General features: G+C 35.6%; 1 protein-coding gene across 2 annotated transcripts in view; it reads left to right on the top strand.

Annotated features, from left to right (window-relative positions):
* The window catches only part of LOC146996665 (uncharacterized), a 60547-nt gene that overhangs the window by 17169 nt on the left and 21847 nt on the right, over positions 1-21531 (top strand). The window contains exon 2 of one of the 2 annotated variants that reach the window (XM_085817882.1): positions 2678-3080. In XM_085817882.1, the coding sequence (XP_085674008.1) occupies positions 2778-3080 (303 nt within the window). In that variant the 5' untranslated portion in view covers positions 2678-2777. The remainder of the gene's footprint in view (positions 1-2677; positions 3081-21531) is intronic. The other variant, XM_085817883.1, reaches the window with a different exon arrangement.

Below are 21531 nucleotides of genomic sequence, written 5' to 3' on the forward strand. Positions count from 1 at the left end.
TTAAATATATGAGCCAGGAATGTTATTCTTAAAAACTTAAAAGAAAACGGATTCTATTATATAGTGCATCCGTTTGCTTTTAAATTCAAACATATAAATGTAGTTTAGCAGGACATTCAAGGGCTCCTAAGACTTCAGGGCCCACCAGCGGCCGAGCGGTAACGTCACTGAACACTGGTAGTTCGGTCCGAGGTTCGAATCCCGCGAACGGGCTGGCTGCATGGGTGTTTTCGTGGTTTTCCCCATGTGTAACGTGCATACGAGCCAGTTTCCCTTAAAAAGTCCTCCACGAAGGCATCCTTTTAAGGCAGATAGCCCTCGAGGGCTTTGCCGTAATCTAATCAACCAACCAACCTAAGCCTTCAGGCCCCTATGCGACGGCATTCCTTGCATACCTTTATTTACGCCACTGAGCACAATTCGTGCAGTTTTTTTGTTAATGTTCAGTTTAATAAAAAGGATTGTTTTAAGTTTCGTAAGTGTCTGTTATACTATTTTGAGATGCAGTGTTATCTCTGTAGTTGTTTGGTAGGGCTCTAGGACTCAAATTAAAAAGCGGCTCAGTTATAACCTTTTAACTTTATGTTTTCATATTTAAATTTAATTCCTCACAAGGAGTGACGTAGGATAAATTTAATGCAATTTTACTCCTGCTTCTGTTTTTTAGCGTTTTAAAATTCTGGATATTTTAAAATTTTGATGGTTCTCGATTTATGCATGCTAACGAAAAACATTTTGTTTCCCTAAATGCCGTCGTGCCCACCAGCGGCCGAGCGGTAATGTCGCTGAACACTGGTAGTTCGGTCCGAGGTTCGAATCCCGCGAACGGGCTGGCTGCATGGGCGTTTTCGTGGTTTTCCCCATGCGTAACGTGTATACGAGCTAGTTTCCCTTAGAAAGTCCTCCACGAAGGCATCCCTCCCCCTAGGCAGATTGCCCTCGAGGCTTTGCCATAATCACACACACACACACCCTAAATGCCGTCACTTATGTAACAGAGAAAAAAATAATTTAATGTTGATTTCGAATGGCTAAAGTAAAATACATAAATAAACATTAAGAGCTCTTAATTACCATAGACTGTTTAAAATTTAAGAGATGTTGTATATATGTTCTACATTATTCATGAAGGTATTTTTCGATCTGTAATTCAAATCTTCTAAATCTGTATCGTAATGAAATCGTAAGCGAACACAAAATAGAATGAAGTTGAACTATATTATTTGATTAAGACAATGTATGTAGGGGTTATATTCCTAAATTCCACGCTACGTTTGATTTAGAGTACCTCCGGCAGATGTAATTTGACGATTTCTTACCCTTCCACAAAACAGAAAGGAAAGGAAAAAGGAGAACTAAAAGTTGATTTATCCAAAAGTTATGAAAATCAAAATGATGTTTAATATAACTTTAACGCATCTGGAAATAGCTCTAGAGCTTGTGGGACAAATCTAAACATCTGTTTTTAAATTTAAGTGAGTTTTAAAACTTCTGTCATTATAGTCAAAAGCCATGCCGTTTATATTAGTAAACAATAAAGTATAAGTTTAGTAAATATAAGTGTAGTAAACAATAAAGTAGAAGTGTAGTTAACAATAAAGTATAAGTGTAGTAAACAATAAAGTACAAGTGTAGTAAACAATAAAGTACAAGTGTAGTAAACAATAAAGTATAAGTGTAGTAAATATAAGTTTAGTAAACAATAAAGTGTAGTAAATATAAATGTAGTAAACAATAAAGTATAAGTGTAGTAAACAATAAAGTATAAGTGTAGTAAATATAAGTGTAGTAAACAATAAAGTATAAGTGTAGTAAACAATAAAGTACAAGTGTAGTAAACAATAAAGTATAAGTGTAGTAAATATAAGTTTAGTAAACAATAATAGTTATAGTAAACAATAAAGTATAAGTGTAGTAAATATAAGTGTAGTAAACAATAAAGTATAAGTGTAGTAAATATAAGTGTAGTAAACAATAAAGTATAAGTGTAGTAAATATAAGTGTAGTAAACAATAAAGTATAAGTGTAGTAAATATAAGTATAAGTAAACAATAAAGTATAAGTGTAGTAAATATACGTGTAGTAAAAAATCTGAAGAATGAACTGCAAAGAGGATATTGAGGAAACTAATTACTTAATTAATATGTATTAATATGTTTTTTTCTACACGTACAACGAACGCTGTTAGTGTGATTTTTTCTATAATTTTGAAATATTTCTCTTTTATGTTAATGTTTTTGTTGTCGCTCTCCTTTTCTCACTTTATTCTGTATAACCTACTCTAATACTTTAGAAGCTTCTAAAATTTAAGCAATTTTTGCTCTATTTTTATGATTAGAAGTATAATTTGAAATAACAATTTATATTTCAAATCGGGCGGATCCGGCTGTGACAAAATAGATGCGTCTATAGAATACTGACGGGTCTTAAACATTCTGTTCTCAGCTAATGGCACTAACGCTACCAATTACGTAGCGTTTTCGGGATTTTCCACGTGGATAATGTAAATACGAGGGAGTTACCCTTAAAATATCTCCCATGAGAGTATCTTTCTTAAACTAGGTAACGTGCGAGAGCTTTTCTGTAATAAGTACTGTACCTTTCAGAGTTTTAATGAGTAATTTATTATTTATGCATTACTATATTGTGTCACTTACTGAAATATATTACTTTTCAGCAGGATAATACAAGCCTGAATTTGGGAAGTATGCAGCAGCAACTTTATCTTCTGTAAATTATTTGTGACGTAATTCAAGGATACTGCTGTTCGGGTAGAAATGATTGCAGCTTCTTCAGGGCACTATGGCCTATTTGAAGCCATCCGTTATAAGAGACACAGACAAGCAATGCTTCTTGCAGAAGCTGGCATAGATGTTAATTGCAGAAATGATCAGGGCCAAACGCCTCTCATATACACTGTAGTAGCAGTAGACGACTGCAGCAGAAGTAGAACTAAACTCGTGAAATTATTTCTTGAAGCTGGGGCTGATCCAAATGCTGCTGATTGGAAAGGCCTGACAGCGCTGATGCATGCTTCAATTCTCGGTCAAGCTGAAACAGTTAAACCTCTACTAGAAAGTGTAAGTACAAAAGACGTTTTTTAAAACAAAGTTTTTAAATGTAGTATAATGAAGATAAATGTTTAAATCTAAGATCTTCTAAAGGAATTCTTTCGAAAGTTACTGTCCAGTTTTATAGAATCAGAACTTTGAATGCCTTAGTAAACGATGAAGTATTTAATTCAGAAGTCAAACAACAAAAATCAGCGTTATATTTTCAAAATTTTCACAGGACTGGTTTCGATGGTTTTACCGAACCACCATCCTCAGCTGCAAAACCGCAAATGAACAAGATAGGAAATAATGATTAGATAAGATAAGAAAGCCTGCACAAGAATAAGCAAGTGGCGCCATCTTTTGGTGAAACCAGAACTAAAACATAATTTCTTTAAAGGCCGAAGGCAAATTTGGATTGGAATTAGGATCGTTGACTAGAACAGAAACATTTTTATGAATGTGAAATGCCTCTAGAAATGTTCAGTTCTCCAATGGAAGATGTTTTTTGAATAATTTTGGCAGCAGAAAAATTGAAAGTGTGATTTTCGGACCAACAATGTTGAGCAACAGAAGACTTCTGTGTGTCCTTTTTTCTAACATATACCTAATGTTCCTTGACGCAAAATTTTAAGGCTCTCTTAGTTTGGCCAATGTAAATTAAACCACACTGGCAAGGAATCCTATAAATACCCCAGGAATTCATATCCGGAATGGGGTCCTTGAGTAGGGAACTCGGAATATTATTGATGGGAGAATAAACAATACGAAAGTTAAATTTCTGCAAAATATGTGCAATTTTATAGCCAATTGATGGAAAGAAGGGAATGACAACAGAATTTTTATAATTTCCTAAAACAAGAGTGTGTCTTTTAGTGTGTTGAGATGAGAATTTTTTAACTACTTGATTAATAATGTTGGGTGAAAAGCCCCTGTCAATAGCTATCATTATTTCCTATCTTGTTCATTTGCGGTTTTGAAGCTGAGGATGGCGGTTCGGTAAAACCATCGAAACTAGTCCTGTGAAAATTTTGTAAATATAATGTTGATTTTTGTTGTTTGACTTCTGAATTAGTATTTATTCGGCGTGTTATTGTGTCTTGATGATAAAGTATTTATTCTTAATATTTTTGCCGCCTAAACGGGATGTGTAATGGCAAACAGCACATTCAGTTGATCAATGTTAAACGAATTTTGCATACTGTGCATGCCCAGAAGATAATTTAGCGCAATTTTAAAGGAGATAAATAGGGTATATGGTTGATATTCTGTTTATCTGGGCGTAAACAGTTCCGGGTTTTAAAACATATTAGGTTATAAGTTGCTTCATTACATAAAAGTGTAAATATTGATTATAAACTAGGCAAATTTTCGTTTAATGAGGATTACCAAATCAGTAAACATTACAAAATATATTAGCTGAATGTTTATTGATTATGCATCTGAGGAATAAAAGCAAATGAGTATTTACCATACTTTCCATTCATATATACTTTGACAAATTAAGGAATAAATCCAGTTTAAATTACTGAATTTAAAAGTGTAAAGAAATATTATTAATAACTGGCTTTAAATACAATGCTTTTGAACAAAATAAACCAAAATAAAATGAAACAGAAGCAAATGCATTAGGCACAAACAAATTTCTGTATTATTGCAATTTAAACAGTTGATACTAACTAACTAACTAAACTTTATACGTTCCCCGTCAACTTAATGACACTACACGACTGGTTTATGCCCAACTGAAACCCCCGATATCCGGCACGGGGCGGGCTACCCAGCAAAAAGCCACCTTGGAGATGGTCAAACACTCCAACTGAGGTCCCGGTGCCCACATCACCAGGACAACAGCTTCAAAATTAATCTCCACCACCAAAGCTGGCCCATTGCTACACTGGTCAACCAAGACCACCGTCCCAGCGATCAGAGACCACAATGGGGTGGGCTGAATGCCTGGCGCTATGACTGGACGTTGAAAGTGCTACCCGCAGGTACTACACGAGCTACCCCTCCCTCCAGGTATTACACGGAATTCCAAGGACAGCGGGACTGGACGCTGAATGGCCCAGGCGCTATTTGGCTACCGATACCCTAGTTACGGGAATTTCCATCCGTGAAGAGTGAGTGCAGACCCACCCCACGGATCATCTGGAACCGCCAAGCTCAAAAATATTATACCCGTGGCCGAGACTGCCTAGGTACAGATCCTAGCCAGTAGCTTCATAGAGTTCTCTACGTCGACCCCGGAGGGGGGGGGGAAACAGTTGATACGAAAACATGACATGACGAACAGACTTTTGTAGGGTTGCTTATGCTTAGTCTCCAGTATTTCCTCCCGCGTCAACGGTACATGAGCATGCGCAGTAAGTGAAATTCGTTAACATTGATCAATTCAATGTGCGGTTTGCCATTACGCAACCAGGAAAATGGTTAGTCACTCTGACTGCCATAGCGTAGGGCTCCGGGTTCGAGAGATGGATGTTTATAAATGTGTAGTGGCTGTTTGGCATGGGGGCACTCTAAATATGCGACCAATCGGAAGTTCCCTCGAGAAGCTGCTGGCAGAGTAAGAGGTGTAGTAGACCCTCAGACCTGTTCTCGCGGAGTGCTCGCCTTCATATTGTCACCTGCGTGGTGTTCAAGGCTTTTGTCAACGACAGGCGCATTTGACTCCTTGCCACGACGAATGTCATGCGCTTGCGCTGATCTTTGTTAGATAAGTGATATTGGTAATAAAAACAACAACAAAGCTGTGATTCGCGACTCTAATTTCGAAAAATTGTTCTAACTAGTGATATATTTATTATTATAACGAGATACGGGAAACAGAAAGGTCAAGAGTCAGCGCCTTTCTGAAAATAGGGTTTTCGCATAAATTAAATGTGCAAATGCGAGTAAAAAAAATGTGTGAAGAAATAGCACGGATCACTCTCTCAAAACTACTTGAAAAACATTTATGTATAGAGCGACGTGAGCATAAATGGTTCAAGTCAATAGATTTATGCTATTTCTGTATTCAACATATATACTTCTCTTAACATAGTAATTATCGCTATCGTTTGTTTACTTCCGAAGGCCAATCTCTAACAAGCTAGTTCTTCGAAGTGAAACAATTAAATGCTGGATGCTGTAGTTTTTACGTTTATCAGGAGAAAGAGGCCTAGAAATGGGTATCAACACGAACATAAGCAGACAGGATATTTTTGAGTACATTAATTTTGTTGCATAAAATAAAAGGAGTTTCGGGTCTTTTTTACTTCCTTGTACGAAGTAAAAAGGAAGTATTGTAATCGCGAAAAGTTTCAGGCATCATATTTCAACGAAAATATCCATTTTGACCGCTATCGAATGCAATTTAACGATGGTTTTGCGTGATATCTGTACGTAAGGACAGAATAAAATACTCTTTTCCTTCAAAAAAATTATAAAACTGCTTTAAAATTAATTCTGAAGAGAATTTTTCGTGGCGTCTGTACGAACGTATGTACGTACGTATCTCCCATAACTCAAAAAACGAGTAGCCTCAGGACGTTGAAATTTTGTATATAGGACTGCTATAACATGTAGATGTGCACCTCGTATTTTGGTTGCAATCGACCGCACCAAACGTATATAAATATATTTATATATATATCCACTCTGTTACCCGGCTCAGTGATCTCAGTTTCTTTACTCTTATATGTTTGTAAATTGTACATTTTTTGCTTTAAAAATGATTGTATTATGTTGTTTTTATCTTCCGGTTAAGGTTTTTATGCCTTTAGTAAATCTGTATGCAATATTTTTAGAATTATCAACAATTTTAAAGTTGTCTAAGTGCCGCTAAGCCTTTTTTTAATGGCGGCCATTGATGTTTACATTTGAAACAGGATACTAGTGGATTTGTTGCCAATCTAGAGAAACTTAGCTTCGCAACAACAAAGATAACGCATTCATTTATTATTGCCAATTAAATCATGCTTAATTCTTTCTGGAATTTTTTCGAGGAAATAAGTGTTTAAGATTTACTTCGTAATTTTTAATATAGATATTTTGAGTTTTTATGTATTTTTGCCTTCTCGCGAAGGGAGAACTGAATTAATTAAATGAGAAATACTCAATCGTCTGTGAAAAACTGTTTCTTTTTTGTTTTGCTTGCTTAATTTCTTTTATACATGATTTTAGCTTTATTATAGTATTTGAATAGAACATGTGGCAACGATTAGATAATTCTGTTCTTTAAATGATATAAATTTTGTGCATTATGAGTTATAATATGAACGAAATTTATAAGTTAACTGTTATATAATTATTGGATTATATAACAGTTAACTTAGTTTCCGTTATATAATTATTGGATTATATAACAGTTAACTTAGTTTCCGTTATATAATTATTATATAAGTTAACTGTTATATAATTATTAATACTGTTAAGTGAATCTAGCGCCAGAGTGTCGCTATGGTAAACAAATACTAGAGTAAATTTTAAAGAATGCATTTATTCTATTGTGGTTTATGAGCTGTCGGCGAAGTAGATTTAATTCAATCCAATAAGTTTAAAAGAAATGCAAGAAACAAATGCGTATAATTTAATATTCCGTACAAGGAAGTCATGTGGTGTACACATGAGATCTTTTTTAATACGAAATGCATATACGATTACTGTAAAACTAACTTTAATTTATGGTCATTCGGATAAATCTCTCTTAGTTCGCCTAATCTAACTATTTTAACCATACTAGTGTAGGTTACCGCCTAGTATTCAGAGTATTGCAAAAAAAAGCAGTAAAATGTATAGCGAAAGTTAATTATCAACAAATCTCAAATTTCGGGATTTCAATAAAGTAGATTTAGAATCGTAGAACTGTGCTGGCACTTACTTGGTGCTCAAGGCCAGTGTCAACAACAGTTTTGCTGCCCCTGCCATCATAAATTCGCATACTTATTCTGATTAAGTAAGACAAAGTAGATGAGACAAAACAAACAGAATCAGGGGACGAAGCAGAGATTCTTATGGAACAACAGCTGGATTGCTTACAGCGAAATTTGTACTAAATTTCTGTTGATTACTAAATTACTAAATTTCTGTTGATTAAAAGAGACACATATGAGCCCCATTTGTAATTAGATTAACAATTTTCACTTACCAAACCTACCAGAATCACATCTAGGACAACAAAGCAGAAAAAATAACTAATAGCGATATAAACTCTGTTACGGCCAATACAATAAGTAATAAGGTGCTGTTAAGTTGCAATTAATTAATTATTTTGTTAATACCTTCTTTGCGTAACTAAATATGCATGCTTTGCTAAAGTGAGGTAAGTGTCCACCAGCGGTCGAGCGGTAAAGTCGCTGAACACTGGTAATTTGGTCCGGGGTTCGAATCCAGACGAACCGGCTGGCTGCAAGGGTGTTTTCGGGGTGTTTCCCTATGCAACCTAAGTCAGTTTTCTTAGAAATTCCTCTACGAAGGCATACCTCCCCTTAGACAGATAATCCTCGAGTGCTTTGCCATAATCAAATAAACCAAACCAACGGGGGATAAACTCATACTGCAGAAATAAAATTAAACAGAATAGGTTTGATTTACATAGTTATTCCAAAGCACACGAGGGCTATCTGCCTAAGGGAGGATTGCCTTCGTGGAGGGCTTTTTTTTAAGAGAGACTAGCTTGTATACAAGTCACACATGGGAAAAACCCTGAAAACGCCGCTGCTACCAGCCCTTAAGTACCGAATGAGTAATTACCCTAATTAACAGAAAGTGATTATATGAAGTATTTTAGCTAATACATTATTTTTATGTGAATTCTTTTCCATATTTCTGTTTCTACCATTGGCTTCCGACAGAATGCAAATGGGTTTCAGTTTAAATAGGATACGGGATTATAATTTAAGGTAGTAATGTGATAGATAACACCCGGTAACTTAGCTGAAAACAAGAGCCAAGCGAAGGGATGGATTAGTGAGTGATACTGTAAATGTTAAAGGTTTTTTTTAAGATCACATTTGTGGAAGCCGAATTAAACAGGCTAAGCAGGGATTGTTTTCTTTTTCGTTTTAAATAACTTAGTTCTTGAAAATTGTGACTAGTATTTCTTAGTTTTGAGCTGTTACTTTTCATATATATTCTCTATATATAAGTTTTTATTTCTTGTCTGTGCTACTGAAGTTATAAGGTATTTTCCCCTTCCTTTCAACATGCCTTCGTGTTGTAACGGTTAGCACACTTGGCGCGTATTTAAGAGGTCCAGGTTCGAGTCCCAGCGCAGCGAGGGCATTGCTCATTTTTCATGTATTCTTGCTTCAAAATAATCTAATATCCCTACAGTGGCGCCCGAACTGAGAAAGGTGGTGGATGATGATTCTTCACCACCAGGATTTGGCGACTGGGTGCCCTAATCCTCAGTCACCCTTTAAAAGGGGGAGTATATAAGGTATTTTCTCCCTCCTTCCAACATGTCTTCGTGATGTAATGGTTAGCACACTCGACGCGTATCCGAGAGGTCCAGGTTCGAGACTCGGCGATGGCATTGCTCATTTTTCGTGTTTCCTACTTCAAAAAAATCCTAATACATTTACAAAGTCGTTATACTTTCTAGTCAGTTGCGGAGGTATTTGTAAGTGAAGGAAGGTTAATTAGGAGAATTTAGAATAGGAAGGTTAATTAGAATAACTAGCCTGAAACATAGCTGTAGTAGAAATTACTAATTATTTCTTCTTTAATTTAGTTCTGTTTTTAGAATGGGCTCAGTTATTTTTTCAGAATTCAGTGTTTTTTAAATTCAAATTTATCATTAAAACTTTTTGTTCCTGTTTCAGTTGCTTTCGCTGAATCTATTTTTCCGCCTACATTTCTACTAAATTTCTAGCTACATTTACAATGTAACTGTTCGAAGAAACCTTTCTTTCACTAGTACCTTAGTTTGTATCCACTGCCGTAAAATTTCTTCTCATTCTTGAAAGATTGTAGTAGCATGAAAATAACATATCCTTAATATTTCTCAGTAGTCAACGCAATAATGCGACATAGCCATCAGTTTTCTGTTCCAGCTTTAATAAGATATCCCTAAGTCTTTATCTGTATCACATACGAAGGGTCTGAATGATAACTTAAAAGCTCGGTGTTGCGTGCTAACATGCCATTCAAATGGAATGCTGGGTAATTTTGGCTTTTAGTTCTCAGAGCTCGGAAATATTACGTAGTTCAAGAAATGATGATATTTAATATTAAATAAAACAATGAAGTGGACTTTAATAACATTATGACTACAAATATCTTCGAAATAATAAAGAAAGTTGTCATCATTAACGTTCACCTGCATTTCATTTCAAAGATTGTGTAAAAGGGCTCATTTAGATTTTTTCTTTCTTTCGTTATAATGGCATTTTATGATGGCGTCTTTTATTATAAAAGTCTAGGGCGAAACGTTCATAAAAAGCCTGCCTCAAAGTAACCTTGAACCTAAATAAAGAATACTCAATCGATAATAATAATCTTAACAGGGAAAACTTCTCGGAACATTTAGACAAGTGTTGTGTTGTTTAGGAAGCTCTAAAAGCTTTGTTTTGGAATGTTGTAGTGCACAACTAAAGACTTTTAGAGCAATTTCACATACCATAAGCTGAAATTTAAAGAATTTTAATTTAATCAAATTATCCAACGGTTACAGAATAAAAGATAGTAAGTTTAAATTAACCATTTAAAAATGAAATATTAAATATTTATTGGTTAAAGCAAAGTTTCTTAAACCATGGGTCGCGAGATCAGATGGGATCTCAAATGGAAATTTTGAGGTTGCGAAAATTCAGTTCGGTAGTTGAATTTAAAGAAACTGCATTTATAAGATTTTTAAAGATTTATATTAATTGATATTAATGAGATTAATTGTTATTGTTGTCTTGTCCATAAATTTCGTGGAAGAATTGTTGTCAGAGCTTTAAGGAGGTTGGACTTCTATTTCCGCATCAATTTTGAGGGAGAGCAACCCGGGAGAGGGGGTCCAAGAGTCTTCCCATCTTCTCCCCGACTAATAGTCTACACGAGAAGACGTTCGGCTAGCCATATATTTAGAGCGCCCCCATGCGTAAAGATACTATACATTTGTAAACATTCATGCCTTCTCCTACATTCCAGCCCGGACCTATCGGTACCACACTAGGCTCCCCTAACATTGTAACGCAGAAGCAAATGCGTAACGTAGTACAGTAGCAATGCATCTGCATTGCTACTGTATAACGTTACGCATTTGCTTAGAAATTAGAAAAGTAATTGCTAGTACAGTAGCAATGCATATAGACATCCCACTTTCAGTATGGCATTAACTCTTGAATTGGCACTATCTACACACATTCTCTCTATTCTCTTGAATTGGCACATTTATTAACCTGAAAACAGATTACGTGCTCTGCGAAGCATAGCAGTATGCACGTTAGAACTATATAAGCTAGTTCAATATGTCAGCAACAGAATATGTGATACGTATGTTCAACATTTAATTTTGTATTTAAGTTGTGCCAGGTTTTCATACTCAAAGTTTGTACTGTATCTGTACATGTTTATAGCTTTTATTTATAGTATCTTATTTATACTAAGGATCACGCGTACCTCATTGGCATGTTTCAGGTAAACTTTAACTATCATGATAACGTATAGATGTATATATCGATATGAGTATGTATACTTTTATTTGCTTCGGAATATATATGTATGTAAATGTGTATATATCTATATCTGAGTTGGTATTTATATACATATACATATATTTTGATAGTACTTATCTTCAAGTGCCTTGTATGCACATGTCTATATCTTTTTTGCATTTTATAAATGTCGTCTACTTAGCCGGGGCTGCCCAGGGCTGCGGCCTGGCAGCTAGTGGTTAACTCCCGCCGAGTTGGTAACCAATTCTGCATGGATATATCTATACCTGGGTCGAAAGCCAACTCAGCGGTTTACTTCCCTAACCACTATTCCTTCTAGGCGACAATGAGATTAATTACCTGTTATATAAAGTGTAAAAGGAATTTGTAAAGCTATCTATCGATTCAAACTCAAAACGAGTTTTCACAAAAATCCTTGAGGAATTCGGTTAGAACTAGATTTTTTACTACTTCTGAAATGGCATTAAATGTTCTTCTACTTGCAGAATCACTTTTCCGTGACATTATCACCTTCAAAGTATTTCCCTTCAGCATTCACACACTTCTGCATTCGGCGCTGCCATTGCTGATAACAGTTCTGGAACGATGTTTTTTGGAAGGCCCTTCGGGAGATTCTCCGTTTTTGCCTGAACCTCTTCATCTGAGGTAAAATGGGTTAAGTAAAATATAACTTTAGGAAATAAAAAAAAAAGTCGCAGGGAGTTAAATCAGGTGAATAAGGTGGATGCCCCATCACAGTAATGTTTTTTCTGGTCAGAAACTGCTTGACAGATAGGACCGTGTAAGCGGGTGCATTGTCCTGGTGCAACAGCCATCCATCACTGCCCAACTGTCGCCTTTTTTTCCTAATTCTTTTCACGAGGTCTTTTTAGTACTTCAATGTAGTAGTGTTGATTAACATTCTGACGACTGGAAACACATTCAATCATGATTAACGTGCTGGACGCCCAAGGGGGCGCCCAGCACGTTCATCATCTTCCACACTGTCTCCTTACCCCTGAATATCGCTTATGCCACACGTGCATGAGACAAAGTTTCATCTCAATAAACCTCGGCTAACATTTGAAATGTTTCCTCCGTGGCTGATTTCTTAAATTGCACAAGAAACTTGATTTTGATTCGCTGTTCGGTTTTTTACATTAGGCATTTTTCCGGTAAATTCAGTTGCACGTGTTCACTCGATGATGCAGTACTCCCAACTGGCTTCGTCGGTTAAGTCGAAACTGGCCGCATGGATAGAGAAGGTGTGTGACATTGACGTCACCAAAACAGTTGTTGCCACTTGCACTCTGTTTTCAAGCTACACACTTAGCCTACTTTTTTTTAGTGTCACACCTCGTATGCTGAAGATCCTTTATGTTCAGCGGTGTCAAATATCGCACCATCATTTAACCCTTTGCGGAACAGTGTGTCCGGTCTGGACACATCTAAAATTTTCCTTCTGTACGCACAGAAAAATTGAATGAAAAACGATTTATAGGTTACTATAGGTTACTCTGAACCTTCTTTATTTATAGTAGATGGCAGCTCAACACAAACCAGTCCATATATTTTAGCCATGTTTAGTTTTTCAAGACCCTCATTTTTCAAAGAAATCTTCCAGAGTTTTTTAGGGTATAAAAAGAATTGTTTGAAAAGAAACTTCTCTGTTATTTTTTTGGCTGTATGCTAATCTCCTTATTCTATATTAGTTTTAAATTTTGCCCTTGAAATATTGCCTAAAATCAAACGGCGAACGCTAGGTGTACCCAGACCGGGCTCACCGATCATCTAGGACAACTGAAGGTATGTAATCTTTGTTTCTCCGTATCTGATTGGTCAGTTCATTGACAACAATGCTCGTTTCAACACCCTTTTCGAAGCTCTATTTAATCAGTGTGCCCACTTTGGGCACACCCACAGAATTAAACGATAAGTACTATCTTCCCAAAATTTTACTTGTGTACTCCTCTAGGCCTAATTAGACTGCCTACCTTTTCTTTTTTAAATCAAAACTCGAAACTTTAAAAGTAGCGTGCCGGAGAGGGTTAATTTGTTATGAGGTAGAAAACAAATGCATCTGTCTCATTAGAATTTTCTTTAATTTTTGTTTGCTTAAAATAAACCCTAAAACTACTTCTTTTTATATGTATATTGCTTACCAAAGAAGTAAATTATTTACGGGAGAATATTTATTTGTATATTTAATATCTGAGGTCGAGAAAAAAATCTCAACAATAAAAAGGGGTCGCGACGCGATTGAAAAAAGTTTAAAAAGCGCTGAGTTAAAGAATTACATGGAAATCCGTAATATATATTTCAAATATTTATTTTTCTTTTCTTAGAAGAGATTTAACTGGAGCTTTTTCACATAATAGTTATGTTTATTAATTATTAATCCTCAGATTAAATTTAAGACTTTTTTTTTCAGCTCAAATTAATGAAGAATTTTGTTTTCTCCGCAACTCATTTCAGACTAAATGTTATTTTTCTTACCTATGTGTTCAATCAAATATTTTAGGCGTTCTGAATAATAAACGATAAAAGCAGTAATATTAAAAATCATAAAATCAGTGATAGAAATTAACGAAGTTAAATATAAAAGTTACTTTTAAACTGGAAATAATAAAATAAGCTCAAGAGAAAATAACCATCTTAAGAGATCTTCGAACAAAATTTTAATGGACAGCAAATTTTACTAATAAACCAAATTCATGATTCTTTTTACAAAAAAATAATAAGAATCATGAATATTAACATTTCAGAAATTTGTATATTCAATGCTTTCTAATTAAGAAATATATTTACTTTTAAATATCTAATAAAAATATAAATTTAAATAACTTTTGACTCTTATAACTAATCTAGTATTATTTATATATAAGAGATGAATAAATCATATGGATACAGTGTTATTTTTTTCCAACATATTATCTTTAAAGACTCTCTCAACAGAAATAACGACAGGCGATAAATAAACCTTTTTTTTTTTTTTTTTTAAATCAAATACGTTATTTTTATGCAGTTTTACAGTTAAAGAAAGGAAAGTTAAAAATGAAATACTGGCTGAAATTATGACAATTTAAAAGAAGAGATTTCTATGCATGTGAATTGAAATATAAATGATGAAAAATACGTAAAATATTGAAGTAAAAAATTTTTAGATCATCTCAGAGAAGTCTGTTGTTGTGTTGAAGTGACTTGTGCTGTGTTGTTGTTGTCTGTTGTTGTGTTGAAGTGACTTGTTGTGTTGTTGTGTCGAAGTGACTTGTGTTGTGTTGTTGTGTTGAAGTGACTTGTGTTGTGTTGTTGTGTTGAAGTGACTTGTGTTGTGTTGTTGTGTTGAAGTGACTTGTGTTGTGTTGCTGTTGTGTTGAAGTGACTTGTGTTGTGTTGCTGTTGTGTTGAAGTGACTTGTGTTGTGTTGTTGTGTTGAAGTGACTTGTGTTGTTGTGTTGAAGTGACTTGTGTTGTGTGTCTGTTGTGCTGAAGTGACTTGTGTTGTGTTGAAGTGACTTGTGTTGTGTTGTTGTTGTCTGTTGTTGTGTTGAAGTGACTTGTATTGTGTTGTTGTCTGTTGTTGTGTTGAAGTGACTTGTGTTGTGTGTCTGTTGTGCTGAAGTGACTTGTGTTGTGTTGAAGTGACTTGTGTTGTGTTGTTGTTGTCTGTTGTTGTGTTGAAGTGACTTGTATTGTGTTGTTGTCTGTTGTTGTGTTGAAGTGACTTGTATTGTGTTGTTGTTGTCTGTTGTTGTGTTGAAGTGACTTGTATTGTGTTGTTGTTGTCTGTTGTTGTGTTGAAGTGACTTGTGTTGTGCTGTTGTTGTCTGACAGTAACATCAGAACAAGCCCACGGAATTCGTCGAGGCAAGGAGTGCATTCCTGCGCTTGTCATTGGCAAGAGCCTCGAGCACCATACAGACAACAGTATGATTTTGCTCAGCTCGCCCCCAATTTTGAAGGAGAACTTCTCGGGAAGAAGAGTCGAAGGATCTTTTACACCTCTTTCTCTACACTAACCTCTCGAGAGGACTTAAATTCGACGCATATTTAGAGTGCCCACATGCTGCACAGACATTATACTCACACCTATGCCTGCCTTCTTCGTGATTCGAACGTGGGCCCTTCGATACAGCAATCAGCGTCGCTAACCACTCTCCCGGGTGGGCGGCAAAAGAACTCTGATTTAATCTATTGTTCACAAATGATTTCGACAAGCATATAAAGCCTATACACCTTAAAATGTACGGTTTCATTTTTATTAACCAGTCGGTCATCTTATTATGTTTGCCTTTTACTGTTACATCTATTTCCGTTGCCTCTCTCAAGAACGCAGTTAGTTAATGTATTTAAGAATAGAGTTCTTGAATTTAGAAGAAGGCTTGGGATAGTCACAGTTAACCGTCAAATTATGCAACGACTCTCTTCCTACGTCCTAGATCTCTGTCAAGTGTAAGTCCACATACAGTTTAAACTTAGTGAACTTTTACATGCTGTGATTATGAACAAAATGGATCCGCTCGTGAACTTTATAAACTGCAATAAACCAATATATCTGAAATAACCCATGGAGCTAAGTGATTTGGAGATCCGTAAAATGATATAGTAACCAAGCAGAATCAAAGAGCAACCTCCACAATTGTTTATCCATGGCTGTAGCATCAATTGATAAGACAGTATCTGCCAGTACTGTGCCCCGAATGCTTAACATGAAGGGACTGTACTCCCGAGTACCAAGTGTCTGTGTTCCATTAACCACCCATTCCATAACATTCCATAACCATTATTATAACAATTCATTTAACATTGTGTTGCCAGTACTAATTATAATTATCTTATTATGTTTATTTGTTTATTAATTATGTTTATCTCCTATTTTTGTTGCACCAAATCAGATGTTCAATTTGTCTTGTGAATCTCAAATTGTATTCCTACTATCTTGTAATCTACTTATGCCCTACACCATTATTTTTACTAAATACTGGATGCGGGGCGTACTGTGGAATTGCACGATGTACCATAATAGGCAAACTTTAGACCTTTTTAAAAGCTTCAGTCTGTGCAAATTCTTATAAAACTTGCAATTACCCCCCCCCTTTTTTTTTCTCTCAAAGAGTTAGTATGGGAAGGCATTACCAGTTGACCTATGGTACATCGTTGGTGTCCCCCATACTTTTACCTTTACCTTTACCTCTAACTACTTCATGGGCCAGCGTCTAAATATGCTTAAATCGGCTTTAGGCTTGCTACCCGAAGCTGCTGTCTTTAGTTGAGGACCTAGGCCAAGGCGCGCATTGTTTAGTAAGTTCCTTACTTTAATATTTCAAATTTTACTTTTGAGCTTTCATTTAGTAACTTCTTAAATGTGGAAGCAATCCCAGACAAGTCAGATAGTGTTCAAAGACCTGTGCCCTGTCAGCTAAGTGATTTGGAGATCTGTAAAATGATATAGTAACCAAGCAGAATCAAAGAGCAACCTCCACAATTGTTTATCCATGGCTGTAGCATCAATTGATAAGACAGTATCTGCCAGTACTGTGCCCCGAATGCTTAACATGAAGGGACTGTACTCCCGAGTACCAAGTGTCTGTGTTCCATTAACCACCCATTCCATAAGAGTGTAAGGATCTTAAGTTTTACTAACGTTTATTTTATTTTAAATCTTTACTATCACTTCTTATTTTCTAATTCCGGCCAGAATTAAAAGCTTTAACTTATTTATGCAAATTTGTCTTGCGAACGCCAAGTACTTAAGTTGTGGCTTTTTGCCAAGCAAGAGAGAGGAAGGAGCTATTAGAAGCAGGCCGCTTGCCATAGTAGTTTTACTCGGTTGCTGGTTGCCTTCAAGGCCAGAGGTTTAATCCTCTTGATAATTTTAAACGTATCGTAGTGTTAGCAGTTCTCTGTACTACATACGGCTTTTTGCTAATATACGGCCAATCTTGGAGTAGGCACTTGTTTGATTAATCCAAAGTTAAGTTTAGTTAGAGTTTAGTTAATATTTTTATATTCTTACGTTCAGATCACAAGTGGTTGGTCTCTGTATTCCGAAGTCCGGAAATTATTGTAAAGAGAGAAAAATAAAGGGTTTCGTATACCCTTCCTGTGTGTATTGTCTACTTCCCACATTTATTGAACATAGCTTTAGTAAGCTCCCTGTTCCGAGTCAGGACATTTAATGTTCCCAAAGCAAGTAAGGAGGAACACAGAACCTGATAAGAGAAAGATTAAAGTAGCTTCGTTAACATCTCCAAATGGACTATCTCGGATTGGCTCAACGTCCTGTTCACAGATGAGTCGAGTTTTTGCCCCGGGATAAAACGCACTTTAATTTTAGCTACTTGAATGCAGATTTAAAATGAATACTGTTACTAATGAAAGATTACATAATTCAAGACAGAAATAATGGAAACGAGTGCTCACTAAAAGTACTTTCAGGAATTGAGAATTTGGTTTTGATGGAACTTTTGTTTCTGTTAAGATACAGTGAGAATAAAAAATGCTAACTGTCATCTCTACATATAATAAAAGAAAGAGTCTGTCTGTGTGTGTGTGTGTCTTTTGTTCGCGTAGCCCGAAAGCTATTAGCTTATTACCCACAGCTACGAAATTTGGTTCATAGGTGCATCTAGACAAGAGCCAGTGCCCCTAAGCGATTTTTTCGGAATTCGAATTAGAATGTTTTTATTTTAGGTTTTGTGACGAAATCGCGTCATTTTGAGACATAATGGGCTATAGGAAAGCGAGATTTTACTCTACACACTCCACAACATCATGAAACGTAGGCATTTAGCTATTTTACGAACTTAAAATAAATTTCGTGTTTCAATAAATCGATTAAATACGAATTTATTTAACAAAGGGAGCTTAACACCTTTTCAACGGAATTTTTTCCTAAAAAAGTTTATTTTTAAAAATGCACAGTTTATTTTTCTTTGATTTTTGGACACGTTAAACTTACATCCTTACGACTGCTTTTACAAAAAGAATTTTGGAAAAATGATAATACTTTGCATTTAAAAAAAAAATTTTAAATGAAGCTTCCGAGTACACTTCTCACATCTCACATCGCTAAAAATGTGATTTTGGCAACAATTTTCCTTTCTCAGTGTTGTTGATAGATTTTTGATGAAATTGCATTATTTTGAATAGTTTCATTCTTTTAGAAATATGGGTTTGGCAACAATTTTTCATCGTATTTCTTATGTCACTGTTTTTAAGAAATTGGCATATTTCATTGTCTTTTATATATATATATATAATACTTTTTTTTACAAAGTAAAATTCTGCGCGGAATTTTTTGTTTTTTGAGTTTCTTTCATGTTATTTTTTGCTTATTTCACTATTTGTAAGATATTGAAAAGTTTTGCATGTTATTTTTTTTCAACGGAAAGTTGGTTAATTTTTTATTAGGATAATTAATATTTGTATTAACGGATACAGCTTATTTCATTGCAATTTTTTCCTCTTGAAAATATAAGATAAAATATCATTAATTATAATTTGGTTTTCAGAATTTTTTGTTTTTTGTATTCTTTTATGTTATTTACTGCTCATTTCACTGTCTTTAAGATATTGAAAAGTTTTGAGTGATTTTTTTAGGAAACAAAGTTCTTAACCTCCTTTATACCATTAGAGTTCTTAAGATTTTGCAAAGGGAAGTTGGTTAATTTATTTATTAAGATAATTAATATTTGTATTAAGGTATATTGCTTATTTCATTGTAATTTTGTTGTACGTAATAACTTTTTTTTTATGAAGTTGTTCTACAGAGTAAAATTCTACGCAGTTTCTGAATTTAACGTTTGGTGTTCCCTTGAGCCATTTTTCCGTTACATTTAAAAGCCAGACGAAGGCTGGCAGCGAAGCTGCTAGTAACGAGTAAAGTACTTAAAATCGCACGGCAATTTTGTTTTGTGGTACGTTTGTAAATCGCAACGTTTAAAAGTTCAATGTCTTTCTGCTGGAACTTCCTGTTTCATTCACGAAAGCATTTCAACTGTTATTACAAGTTATTCCCTCTCTCTCTCTATATATATCTTTATGAGGTATTTTTCATAAATTCTAATAAAAAATAAAATTGAAAAGATTAGATGGTTTTCATAAACAACTCACGGGAAGCAAAATGACGGGGAAAGTAAATAATAAGCATTCTTTTTGAAATGTTTTAGTTCTAGCAGAAAAAAGAAAATTCTCCAAACGTCAAATGAAAAGCAGCGTTTCGCCCCTAAGCAAACGGTTGCTTAAAAATCGATGCTTGTTCTATTCACTCGAAAGGCGCCAGTGGTAGTTAAGAAAGGAATTTGCAGCGGGGTCTGGCAGATGAAATTTGTTTATTTATTACTTCGGACCAGGAATTGGGAAGTACAGCTAGTATTCACGCGATGTCACTGACCTTCATATTCAGTCTCATGAATAAATTAAATCGATAAGATGCTCATTTCAAAATTTCTCTGTCTTTCTATCAAACAACTAGAAAATGACTTAAAATGTCGGCATTGTGAACTATTAAATGAAAAAATGTTTTTCTTTTCGATAATAATTTCCGTGCTTTGTATATAAGATATAAGTTAATGCAAGTATTCTTTTAATCTGCGTGTAGAAAGAACCATTTTTTAAAAAAATAATTATGAGATTATATGCTTACACAAAATGTTATTCAATTGTACCTTTTAGTAAATTATAATGTTGTTGCGTTATTCTTTTCCTTCTGACACCAGTTGTTACGTTTTTCTTCCTTCATGTTCGTACGGGGTTCGTGTGGATTTGGAGCGAATCGAATAACGACGACACTTGATGAAGTATCGAAACACACTTTATTAGCCAGTCAGGACAGCTCCAAAACACGTTTTACAGTCGTCGATGAACTACTATAAACACGCTGACACGATCAGCGACACAGCCTTCAGGTTATCAGGCTATCACGGTGGAGACAGCTTCCTGCAAAGCACCCGACTCTGCTTGGTCGTTCTCGGAACTCCACGTACTCTCGAGACTTTCCACGCTACAACTCGTGATGCATTCGACGACACAAGAGCACAGCTCCCGACTCTTCGGTTCAGTCGTTCCCGGAGCTCAACACGCTCTCTCGACAATGCGCTAACCGCGATACACCAATAGACTGCTTCGGCGCACTCGACGACCCACTCAGCACTCGCTGCCCGGCTGTCAACTCGATCGACAACGCAGGGATTGACTCGCTAGACGAGACACCAACTTGATACTGACTAACACTCGCACTGTAGACGAGGCACACACACACTATACTGACTATCTCGCAGTCCAGACGAGGCACTCTGACTCGTCCTTTCGACGAGGCACACTCTCGATACTAACTGACTACGGACCAGCAGGGTTTATATAGCTTTCGGCTTGTGTTCGTGAGCATTCTGGGCTAAACCGGTAAGAATTCGTTCCAGAAGGTTCTCCATCCGTCCATGGTATATCGCCAATTTTGTCGCCAGATGTCGCCAAATGTGGCAAACCTGCCCTCCTTGCTATTTTATGACAACCATAAAAGTGCTTTGCGGGAAGCCATCTTACCCCGCCTGTACATTTCGTAACAATATCATGGATATTTGAAGTTAAAGGGGACTCTATTAAATAATACTTATATTTATATTTTTTATGCTGAAGTTATAAGGTATTTTCTCCCTCCTTTCTGCGTCCTCTCGTGGTGTAACGATAGCATACTTGGCACATATTCAAGAGGTCCAGCTTCGAGTCCCGGCGGAAAAAGATATGTTTAACTCTTACTTAGAAAACAAAATTATTCTTTCGGTGAATACTTCAGGAACAAGTATTAAAATCTTCAAATTTAATAATCAGCGTTTGAATCAAAAACCTGG

This window comes from Stegodyphus dumicola, chromosome 6 (genome assembly GCF_044657685.1).
Source record: "Stegodyphus dumicola isolate Sdum_Otavi_A_Nest chromosome 6, ASM4465768v1".
Lineage (NCBI taxonomy): Eukaryota > Metazoa > Arthropoda > Arachnida > Araneae > Eresidae > Stegodyphus > Stegodyphus dumicola.